General features: G+C 32.5%; 1 protein-coding gene across 1 annotated transcript in view; it reads right to left on the reverse strand.

Moving 5' to 3' along the window:
* Positions 1-6,577: 6,577 nt before the first annotated feature.
* LOC129230279 (calcitonin gene-related peptide type 1 receptor-like) overlaps positions 6,578-12,671 on the reverse strand; it is a 98,201-nt gene continuing 92,107 nt past the window's right edge. Inside the window, exon 14 of the mRNA XM_054864678.1 lies at positions 6,578-7,483. Coding sequence (XP_054720653.1) covers positions 7,187-7,483 — 297 coding nt within the window. The 3' untranslated portion in view covers positions 6,578-7,186. The remainder of the gene's footprint in view (positions 7,484-12,671) is intronic.

A 12,671-nucleotide genomic window follows, 5' to 3' on the forward strand; every position in this document is an offset into this window, starting at 1 on the left:
CCGTTTCGGGACACTATGCATTGAAACAATGCGTAATAAAAAACAGAATACAGTCAGTTCTCAAAAAATCGAAGTCGGAAGGGACCGGCTTAGACCTTTGAGCAATCGGTAGTTCGAGTTATCGGAAGTTCCTTTTCCAGCCATCTTAAGATTTTTTTTTTAATTTAGGAAGAGTGCTTAATAGATAACCTATAACATCTATTGCTTGGGTAAAACTAATTATTAGTACAACAAAAACTTTTTTTCGCAGATAACATATTTTATTAACATACTTCAAAACAGAAACGATTTTTGGCTGCTTACATTTTTTTTATTGTACCGAAAAACGTTATTAAGTTTGTAAACAAAATTTAAACTACCCAAGTATTTGGAACTTTCCAAGTACTGTAGTAAAATATTTCCAAAATCTGATACTTGCTGATGATAATGGGTGGGGATGCTGATGGTGGTGAAAATTCTTTATCATTATCTTCATCAGAATCTGCACAGGAAAACTCTTCACGAAAAGCTTTCATAATCGCTTCTGTAGAGCACATGTTACATTTTACATTTCCATCCAAATCAACATCAACAAAAATAAGACTCTCAAAGATTAGTCTGCAATGACATTTTAGGTCGTCAGTCATGGCAAAAAGCAGCCTAATTAGCCCCTTATTTAAGAAAACTGGCAACATTTCTCATTAACAAGTCCTATTGTAAGTAAATTATCCCCTTCAAACAAGCTCAAAGGAAAGCCAATGTATAAAACGGAAAAAAAAAAAGTTTTTTTTTCTCATTTGGTTGCATTTTTATGCATAAAATGAGTGAGATTTCCATAAAAACTCTGACATTGAGGAGTGCATTTAAGATATAGAGACTTTGTACTGAAAACACTAAATTGTTTTGAGAATCATAAGGCTTCGAGTTATTGAGAGTCTACTATACATCGGTTTGTTCGGCAAAACAACGAAATTGCGATTTGTTTCTCTATTTTTAACCGAAAGCGGAGAAAAAATTCTTTAAAATGAGACCTAACTTAGAAAGTTTGATAAAGTTATGGTCCGAAAAAAAAACACCTTTGAGAAATTATTTATATGATATGTTACTTCATTTAATTAATGTATTTAGGACAATTCTCTTCAACAAATTATAAAAGTTATGTTATATACTTTAAGCTTAACAAAAAATGCCACTAATGAAATTCTTACTACCGACCACTTCCGACTAAAGAATTTCCCCAGCTTTGGCCTTTATCAACTCCAACTAGGATGAAAAATTGAAGGTAATTCATTTTTCTTATGAATCCATCAAACTAAGTTAAAATCTTTATGGAGAAAATATCTTAAAATTTTACAAGGAGAAGTAAGTTCTCCTACTTTTAAATAAAATATTTAACTGCAAAAGGAAAAAAAAGAGAGAAAACAAAGAAAAAGGACATTTTTAAGGGCTTTTGTTCGGAACGTTGTCAAGAACATAAGACAAGTAAGCATTGTGTAGCAACATTTCACATTTAAATCATACGCAATAATAATTTAATTTCAATTCTTCATGTTCTACTTCAAGAACAAGATGATCAAAAGTAAATTAAACCCAGGATCATTGAAATAAACGAGCTGATGTTTGCATCACATGACTTCCTTTTACTCCAACTTAATGTCATTTCCCCGTTACTGGCAATTTTAATGTGATTCAATAGTTTACTCTCCAAATATCACCAACAGTGGCCAAATTGAAATCAGATTTAAAAAAAAAATCGCCAAATTTGTTGCCAAGTTCGCTACAAAACTTGGCGACCAAAAGACTGGCGATATATTGCCAAGTGTCCAACAAATTATATCACCACTTGAGTTTACATCGAAATTAACAACGATTTCCCCCAAAAAGGGGCAAAAGACCCCCTTAGGAACATCCGAATGCAACCAAAAGAGAAGGTGCACAACTAGACCGCACTAGGAGTCCACGTACCAAATTTCAACTTTCTAGAACATACCGTTTTTGAGTTATGCGAGATACATACACACATACGCACATACATACGTACATACGGACGTCACGAGAAAATTTGCTGTAATTAACTCGGGAATCATCATTATGGATATTTCGCGTATCTATACGTTCTTAGGCCACGTGTGGTCGAGTCGAAAAAAAAACTCAATATTCATTCGGGGGTGAGTAAAATGGAAATTAAGGTCGATTTTTGAGTGAAAATTTTTTCGCGAATACAATACTTCCTTTTTTGTAAAAGAAAGTAAAAAGGCTGCTAAAAACATCCTTTTTCTTATACAACTGAAAAAAATTCACACATATAATTCAAAAAATGATTATGAAAGGTAAAACTAAAATAATATAATGTTGAATGTAAATATAAGTTTCTCTGCTAGTTTCTAAGTTTTATAGAGGAAACTTGAATCTTAGTTAAAACTTTTCCCCCATTCAAAATAGTATGAGGGTTATTTTTTTACAATAATTTTGTATAGAATTTTAACTTTTTCGAAAACCTTAATCCAGAAATAGTGCTCAGAATCCTACACATCTTTTATTTAAGCTTTTTGGAACCATTTTTTTCCCTCTAGTTTCATTTAAAAAAGAGAAAACAAAATTCTTTTAAATTTGGAAGGATCAAAGACAATGAAATTGGGTTATTTGAAAAAGAATAGTTAATGAGATAAATATATTAAAGAAAGAATGCAGGAGTAATTCATTAAGGAAAATAATAAAGTCTTAATTTTCAAAATAGATACCGCAAGAAACCTCCATTTCTAAAAGAATAGAACTACGTTTGACAAAAACAACAGGTAGTTCTACCGACAAAGAAAACTTTTAGAAATTTAAAATAGATCGAATTATTTCCTCTCCGCTGCTTGTTAGGTTCTTGTTTATTAGATAAGGATATCTCAAAGGTAATAAAATAAAATAAATAAATAAATAAACTTTCTACGTTTTGTTTACTTTAAAGTTAATACACACTGCCATTCGAACGAACTGTACATAGTCTTACAAAAAGAAAATCTTACGGTTAAATTGATAATTTTTATTAGATGAAAAATATTTGTCATCAAATATTTACTTTACTGTCATATTTACTTTATTCATCAAATATTTACGTTAAATATTTACTATGACTTTAAAGTAGCAATGATTCTTTTTCGTACTGTGTTCATTTTAAGTAGCAAAAAAAGATTTTCTGAAAGTAAAAAAGAATATGTTCTGACCTTCGCTTTGTATCATGATATTTTTATTTTATAAAATAACTTCCAAACATAGTAACAAAGCAATTTTTCAACTTAAAACTAAATGCATTATCAATTAGAATATCGTCAACCGTTAAAATGTGGCTGGCAGCTCTTTAGTGGTTCTCGACCCACTCTGTGAAAAACGTTGGCGTAGAATTCATTTTTAAAGCTATGCAGGTTTGAGAGGAAAATTTTGTGTGTATCAAAATGATGTTTGCCGATTTTATTTGATTTTTATTTGTTCGAAATTATCTTATTATTATTTTCTCGTAACGTCTCATGAATTTGGCGTATTTGATCCGAGGAGAATTCTAACGTACAGGGTATTTTACAATAAAAAATATAAAACAACTAGGCTACTAAATGTTTTTTATTGGCTCATGTATTACCAATAATTTCAGTGACGGGATGATATTAAAATAATAAAGTACTTAGTTTAAAAGAACATTCAATAACCTACTTCACTTGTTATGAAATAGCTTAGGAGGTGCTTTATGAAATAGGGGAGATCGGGGTACAGTGGGACAAATGGATTTTTTTCCATAGATCAAATACTAAAAGTTTTATTATGTATGACATAATATAATTTGTATGTTTAGCAGTGCCGTGGAGTCTAGCCACAGCTTCATTTCATCTTATAGGGAAACTGTAACCCCTTATGTTTTTGTCATCACTGTTGTCTAACACATGCAAGTTTTACTTTTTTGAATTTAACTCATAAATTACTCAATAATCAAAATCAATGCATAAACTTAAAGCTGAAACTTTCTTAATTGAATGCGTGTAATATTTTACGTTTCTTTAATAAATTTTATGTAATACTCTTGATTTAAAAATACTGCTTTGGGGGTACAGTGGGACATGTTGGATGTTGATGGGGGTACGGTAGAACAATGTCATATTGTAGCTCCAACATTTTGCATCAGAAAAGTAACATTTTAAAATATTGCGAAGTATTTTAGAACATAAAATTTTAAAATTAATTATTACTGGACATTGATTTTAATGAGGTTTTACTTAAACAATTTTCAGTGGCATTTACATACTTGCAGAGAGTGTATTTACTAACTGATACTACTATATTATTACTAATTAAAATGTGTCCTAAATTTTAATCTGAATACATTATACTGAATTTTGTGCTTCCGAACATGTAGTCTGTGAGATTATCAAAAACCTAAGGGTTCTCGTGGTTTGCCAACAACAAAGAAAAATATAATTATTTAAAGGCTTTCGATATTTTCTAAGTTAAAATGAAGTTTTGATTGTCTTCTATATTCTATCAATTCCAATTTCTCATCTTTTGATGTCTTATTTCATGTTACTAAAATTTTTTCAATACAACAAACGTTATTTTACACTCTCACATGTGCTTTAATATTATAACTACTTTTAAGTTTTGTCGTTTAAGACCTGCTTTCTTGTTTTGTGTAATAACTTCAAAATGTATTTGATAGTCATAATATAGCTGGTTTTTATGAGCCTTTTCTATGTTCCACTGTACCCCATGCTTTGTGTCACAGTTCCCCCACATAGGGCACAGTACTTGAAAGCCATTCGAAAATCAGCAATATAACAAGGAAAATATATGAATAAAATTACATTGACAGCAAAATATTTCTTCAATCTTATCTTTCTTTCCGCAATTAAGATTTCTTTAAAACTAAAATTAAAGAAATTAAAACTGTCCCACTGTTTCCCGCTCTATTCTACGTACTTTATTTGTAATTCAATAATTTACGAGATGTTTACCTCTTCAAGTCTCCATGTTTTATGTAATGAAGTTCATTTTACAACTCATAGAACGTAACTTATTGTTAAATTATATTTTTTCTCATATTATTAAGATATTAGACTCTTAATGGTAGGGGCAAAATTTATTTTTTAAAAATAAATCAAAAAAGGGGAGGGGGGCACTGAAAATTTAAAAATTAAATTAATTTGAATTTTGACATCTTGAATTCAAATTATGTTTTTCGCAATCACGAGTGTGTGTATGTAGGCGTGTGTGTTTGTGTGTGGGGTATGTGTGTTTGTGTGTAGGGTTATGTGTATGTGTGTGTAGGCATGTTTGCTTGTATGTGTGCTGGCATAAGTGTGTGGGTAGTTGTGTGTATGAATGTGTGTGTGGGGGGGGGTGTATGTGTGTGTAGGCATATGTGTTTGTGTCTGCGTGCAGGCATGAATGTGTGGGTAGTTGTGTGTATGTGTGTGTGTATGTGTAGGTGTCTGTATGTATGCGTGTGTGTATGTGTTTGTGTGTAGGTGTATGTTTGTGTATGTGTTTGTGTGTGTGTGTGTGTGTGTGTGTGTGTGTGCGTGCGTGCGTGCGTGTGGGTGTGTAATTGTGTATGTATGCGCGTGTGTAGGACATATATGCAATCTGGAGGCGGTTTTCCTTTGAGGAGCAGCATCGTGAGGAGACGGTCGACGGTGATGGTGCGGAGGGTGGCTGTGGGAAAATAAAATGATAGCACGCCAAAAACAGTCAAATAAAAGCAATAAGCAATCGTGATTGCTCAAAAAAAAAAAAAAATATCAGCAAACTTCATTGATGTACTTCAGAATTTATGATCGTGAAAATGTTAAAGGCAGTATTTGCAGAAATAAGTTTTCGAGGTATTTGAAGAAACGCGTTTTAATGTTGTAAATAGACACTTTTTTCGTGCTTGTGTCTCACAAAAAACCAAATAAGCTAGCATGTGCAAAAAAAAAAAAAAAAAAAAAAAAAAAAAAAAAAAAAACACACACACCAAAAAAAAAAGAAAAGAAAAGAAAGAAAGAAAAAGAAACTGAAAATTTTGTAGTTACTGTCTTTTATTTGCCCACGGCAGTAATTTTGTTTCTTCATGTAATCCAGCTAAAAAGTATTGATAAAGCTATTGTCAAGTTAGTGTTGGAACAGCATTGATAAGGTATATTGTAATAGCAATAGAATATCACGAAAGAAAATACGAGATAAATTCTGCTGGTTTTATGACTTCCGCAAGTAGTAAGATCTTGATTAAGAAACAATAACATACCTATTTGAAGCAGTGAGAAGCAAAGGGTTGCAAATGGACATTTTTAAGTTTTAAGTAAAACGCGTTTAAAGTTGTGGTCCTAGGTATAGACTTTCATTGAAAGGTTCTTCTAAATCATGATGTACAGCAGCACTTATGAATGTTAGTAGTACTATACCTTGCACCAAGACAGAAGAGAGATTTACCTACGAATTGTGTTGATTATCTCCATTTTTTAAATTTTGGCATTTACATCCTTAGGCTTCTCAATATCTCATTAGTTAAACGTAAAATATAAATTTTTCAAGCCCGTATGCGCGTCTGATCATATTACAAAAATAGTTCCTCTTGGTTGTGGACAAAATTATTTATTTGAGCTCGACTATATTTGTACACACACATCGATCATCGTTCACATAACTTGAACATATATAAGGACAAACATCTGGAGATTACAATAAACGTCATAAGACCTGGTTCAGACCTTAAAAGGACAACTTACATAATATAGTGATAATTACATGAAATATAAATAAATGTAGCTGGTTGAAACTTAAGCTTTCTCTTCAATTTACCAGCTGAAGCTCAACATGTCTGTGGTTTCTCTCTCTTGAGATAAATTTACTTTATCTACCAGTTTGTTGGCATTCTTATAGCTTCAAGCAAATGACATTTGCCTCCAGCTCGGATGTTCGCTATTCCAGATTGATGAGTCCAATCAAAGAAGAAACTGCAGTCTCTGGATGGGATAACTGGGATGTCGGTACATTAAACCAAGCTGTAATTTCCAATGCAAATTAGTCCTTGACAAATAAGTTATTGGCCTCATTTTCAGTTTAAAGTTTCAAGAATAGTCTGAAATTTTACTTCTGGTCTTTGAAATGAATACAGTTTGTTTAATACACAAAAAGAAAGGGACAAGCATCACGATTAAAATGTGTCCAGAAGAACAATGAAAACAAGCTCGAAAAGTTAAAAGATGTCGTTTCGCTCATGGATAATGAGTGAAGTCTCCACAGTCGTCGAATTCTGATCGGTTTTAGATTTCACGGACGATCTGAGGATGTTGAGTTCTGTGGGTCCATCAGTGGAATTTGCATCTTTGATACTTCGCCGCCAGGGACGGACGGAGTACTCGATATTTCCATCGGTCGATTGTCTCGAACGTCCCATGGAGAGCTCAGATGTAGTCGTAACCGAGACTGGGTGAACGTCCAAGGAATATCGCAGTCGGAAGCGATACCAGGATCGACGTATCAAATCAATGACCTAGAAGACAAATATTATTAACGAATTAAATGGCACCATAATAAATTATAGTAAATAAAATAATTATGCTATATGCAGTAAATATAAAAAAACAATATGAAAATTAGAAGTTCATTGGTTATAGGTACATTGGTTTCATTTTTATAAAGATCTTTTCACTTTCGGAGACATAAATCTCAGAAGGTTGTATTTACAAGATTTTATACCAATACTCCATTTTTCTTAGCTAATGTATGATTGAAAATAGAAGTTCTAAAATCCTTATATATTATTTCTGTAGCCTGTTTTTGGTTTCTACGCCAAATTTCCCTCAATTCTTGATCGATTTCTTTGATTTACGGCTTATTTTATAGCTTATGGTGCTGGCTACTGACGAAAAATAGACCCAAGGTCTAAAAATTGTTTCTTTTAGCCGAAAAACCTGTTTTAAAGAACCAGAATAAGGTTTTCGGTCAAACTTATAACTTTAATTTGCGCTATGACCGACAGAGCTGAGTAGCTTGATCGGCAGAGCGTTCTCTTCGAAACCAGGAGATTACGTGTTCGGGCCCACGTCCGGACAATCTGCAACAAAAAAATTAGAGAAACATCGCGCATTACATGAACACTGAATTAAATGAATAACAGCTATGAGGGAATAGAATAAATGAGAAGGAAATGCTCCTTGCTGATATGAAAACATTAAGTGATTTCGTTCGAAATTGCACGTGCTTTTTTTTTTTTTTTTTTTTGAAGCTTTGACTCTGGAAAGAAAATTAAAGCATAATGTAAGCGAAAATATAAGTAACAGGTTTAAGATTTCAGACTACAATAGAATTATTTTTTGTTCAGAAAAAAAAAATAAATCGTATATTGAAATATGTATTCTTCTAATAAGTTTTTGACTCTTTCTACAAATAAAAAAAAATACTACCTCAATTTGAAGGGTAAAATATATATTTTTTCTTCTTTTTGCTAAAAATCAAATAGCTTATCACATTTTTACTACATTCGAAAAGCTACGCTTAAAAAAGAGCATAGTTCAATTTATTTTGTATTTTAATCGTGCTGTTAAATGATGAACACGTGCTGCCATCTAAGTTATAACGGTTTAAGCAGCCTGCGATAACAAATTGTAAAAATTTTCAAAAATAAAAACATTTTTCTTCAATATCTTATCTTATATATTAATCCCCTCTCATTTTAAAATTTATCAGGCTGGCCAATGACGAAAAATAGACTTACGGTCGAAAATTCAAGTTTTCGAAATCGCCTCTTGATGTTTCAAAACCTTGATGCTGCCTGTAGTTCTTATGCATTTTTAAAGCAAAGTTCTAATGCAGTTTTCCATTTTTTACGTCGCTTTCGGCAAAAAAAAAAAAAAAAAAAAAAAATAGCCTGTGTGTGTGTTCATATTTTAATAAAGCTTAACAGCACTGGACTTAGTTGTTCGGTTTAATTGTTAAGTTTTTTCGGTAGAGCGTTCGGCTATAAACTATCTGAACTTCGGGCAAGCTTGGGCTGTCCGACATAATATCAAATTTATATTAGTATTACGCATTACATGTGCTCATAACATACACACCTAATAAAATAAATGCAGTGGGAATGCTACTTGGTGTTTCGACTCCTTTATGAAGGCTACAGTTATCATTCGGATAAGTTGATTGTTAATCGAACTCTGTTCTTTGACTACATCCAGACCACTCAACGTAATGTAAGCATAAAAAAGTATTAGATTTACCTAAAGAAATCCTTTTTGTGCAGAAAAACATTTTTATTGTATGCTAAAATGTAGATGTTTCTAATAGCAGTGTTCGACCTTTTGTACAAATGAAAAAATACTACCCCCGATTAAAACTACGAGTTTCACTCAGTAAACCTTTAATTTTTAAACCTTTAATTTTTTTTAAACCTTTAATTTTTTATTCGCGCGAATACGATATAAAGCATTAAAAGTATTATCAACTTCATTAGCAAGAAATTATTTTCTACTCCTCTGCTTTCTGCTGAAAAAAAAAATACATTTTGTCTACGTTCGAAAAATTACACTTAAGAACGGACTCAGTTCAACTGGTTTTGGTTTTGAATTTTAAGTGTTCGATTAAAAGAGAAACATGTGCGGGCATTTAAGCCGTAACGGTTAAAGCAACCTTCTACGTAAAATAGTTCAATATTCATAGATAAAAACACTTATTTTCAATCAAATTTATTACTTCTCTAGAATGTTTGTTTCAATCGCTACGTGAGATCTTCGTCATTCTTTAATCAAATTCCATGCTTTGCGAATAATTTTAAATCGTATCATGCTGGTTAATGACAAAACACAGATGCATGATCTTATTATTATTATTATTATTATTTTTTTTTTTTTTTTGGCAAAATGCTTTTTTGCTGTTTTTTACTACGCATTCCTTCAATGAATAGCTTTCGAAAAGGAAGGCGCAATTGCTAGGTTTGTTGGGGTGTCGGGCTCTTAGTCAGAATGGCGCCAATTCGAATACGTGCCAATAAATATCTCTTTAATGTTTCTTTTTTTCCCGTCAGATGCTGACATGTGCAGGACTGTATTTGCCACAACCTGTTTTTTCACATGCACAATTATTGCTTTTTCACGAGTCACCACTCAGCCACACTTTTAATGACATTTATGTTTGCATTGAAAATATGTATGATTAAAAGGGGAGCTATGATCAAATTATCACAACGTTGTATTTAACGAGGTTTTCTTACTGATGTCTTTAAATTACGTGCCTTCTCTTCTGCGCTTACTTTTTTTTTCGGTTCTTCTTCATAATGTTCTTCCTTTGAAATTCTTAAAGAGCGAAATGCCTTATGAAACGATTTGAAGCACAGTGCGGAGTTCCGCACGGGTCGACTAGTAGTTATTACTTCCGTTTTTATGTAAATTCATCTATTTCTTCAGCTGTTTAAATTTATTTACGTATTTGTACCACTGACTCTTATTCGCATTCAATTGCAAATATTTCATGGGAACCGTACAGCATTTGAAACTTCAGTATGAGTGTCGATCAAGGAAGATATATAAGTCCTGTTTCAGTCATTATTTCAACCGCATCGTTTGACAATTTTTCGAATTTGGTGAACCTAGCAACATGCAATATACAAAACAGCCCGGCTATACCCCAGGCTATAGGCGCATGATAAAAAATTATTTTCAGCACTAAATTGAAGATATTGGTGTGGAAGACATTTGATTTTAGCGAAACTGCAACATACCGCACTCGACGGCTACGTTAAATGTTTTGTGTGAAAGGTTCAGAGGTTGAATATTTTTAGTCACGATAACGTCAATTGGGCGTCAAGATTATGCAGTTTGTCCCCCATCGGAGTTTTTTTTTTGTAAGGTTTTCTTGAGTGACGTGTCTATATTAAGAGACAACCCACCTTAAATTTTGGAGCACCTAAAAACTTACATCGCCAAGTTATAGCAAAGATAACCCCCGAAACTTGGGAAAAACTCACCACACATTACCTCAAACAAATCAATTACTGCGCAGGAGCTGCGCAGGAAAGTTTGATACAGAGTAGGATCAAGGGAGTCATGCCCCCCCCCCCAACCATCGACGGTATTATCTATAAATTACTATTGCATGTGATCGTAATTTCTGTACCTCAGAGTCAGGGGCGCAGAGATCCAAGGCGGGCCCCTTATCAGTTATGCCGCTGGATTCTCTCTCCCCCTCCCCCACAAAAAGAAAAAAAGAAGAAAAAAAGAAAAGAAATGGGGAAAAACGAAGAAAAAGTAGAGAAAGTAAAAGAGGCTGAAGAAGAAAAAAAGCGGGGTGGGGGGAGAAAAAGAAATCAAAATTGCTTACTAGAAAACAATTAATTCTATTTTAAGTGCCACAACAGTAAAAAAAAAAATCCTTTTCAGTTTTTTACCAGTGTTAGCGCGTCCTATTCTTTGAATGCGCCAGAAAAAAAAGTTTTTCCTCTCAGCTGTAAAATTATCATAATGTGACTGACGTCCTTCTGCCTCTGAGATACAGTTTAATGGCTGCATACAAGATGAATGAGTATTTGTAGAGTAACATGCAAATATATTGTTACACGTTGTGTTAAAATACGTAATGAATAAATTATAAGTGTTTATCGTATGTATCTCTTTATGTATTCATTATTTGTTCAAGTAAATATTTGAAATAATACTTTCTTCCATTGCTTCTAAAGTTTATGCTCTACTGGGAGACGTATTATTAACCGATTTGGTACTTTTTACTCGCGCACAAACAGTTCCAGAACTTTTTTCGCATCCAAAGCTCTTATTTTTCTGCACACACTCCTCCCCCTAAAAGTCTAGTCTGTATCTGCCCCTGTTGCTGCAAAATGTCTAGAGCCGGACATTTGGCTAGCATCATTTTTATACGTAATGAGAATTCATGTTACTAAATATTCGAAAAAAGTGATATGTGAAACTAGCTTAACTGCTACAGTATAGATTTTTTTTGTGTGTGTGTGTGTGCTTTTTTTAAAAATTAAAGTAAGGAAACCGAAATTGGATAATCTTTCATATGAATGAACAATCAAAACTCTGTATAAAATTAGTAGAAAATACAACAAAACAAGGTTGAAATTAATTCCAATTCAGTCACCTTATTTTCATGAAATTTCGCTACTGTTTCGAAACGCTAGTTGCCAATTGAAACAATCGAGATTCATGTAGAGAAATCATACAATTTTGATTCATTAAATAAAAATATAGTTTTGTTGGAATTTCCGTCAATAACAGTTGATAAAAGTAAAACTACTTTGCTTTTTATCAGTTCATTAAGTTTGATGAAAATAAACTAGCTTTGGTTTTTTATCAATTAAGCTCGATAAAAAAAAATCAATTGTACAGATTCAATCCTAGATATAAATTTGTTGCTCTTAGTTTAAACTGAGCCTTAAAAACATGAATCAAGGGCTTTGAGTTTTTAACTGCTAATTTTTATTTAATTACTAGATAAAACATTTTCCGTATTCATGGTGGAGCGTAATTTCAGTATTTTTGTTCTTTAAGCAGACATTGCCTTATATTCTTATCCCATATTCTAATGAGCAGACTTATTTTTCAAGAAAAGTAAAAGGCTTTATCAATCTCAAGAATGATTTATGAACACATTCAAAATGTTCAATAGTTGATCGTATATAATCAAGCAGTACAGTTATGTTTACTACACTATAAATCGCTATAGTTTAAAAC

The sequence above is a fragment of the Uloborus diversus genome, chromosome 9, assembly GCF_026930045.1.
Source record: "Uloborus diversus isolate 005 chromosome 9, Udiv.v.3.1, whole genome shotgun sequence".
Lineage (NCBI taxonomy): Eukaryota > Metazoa > Arthropoda > Arachnida > Araneae > Uloboridae > Uloborus > Uloborus diversus.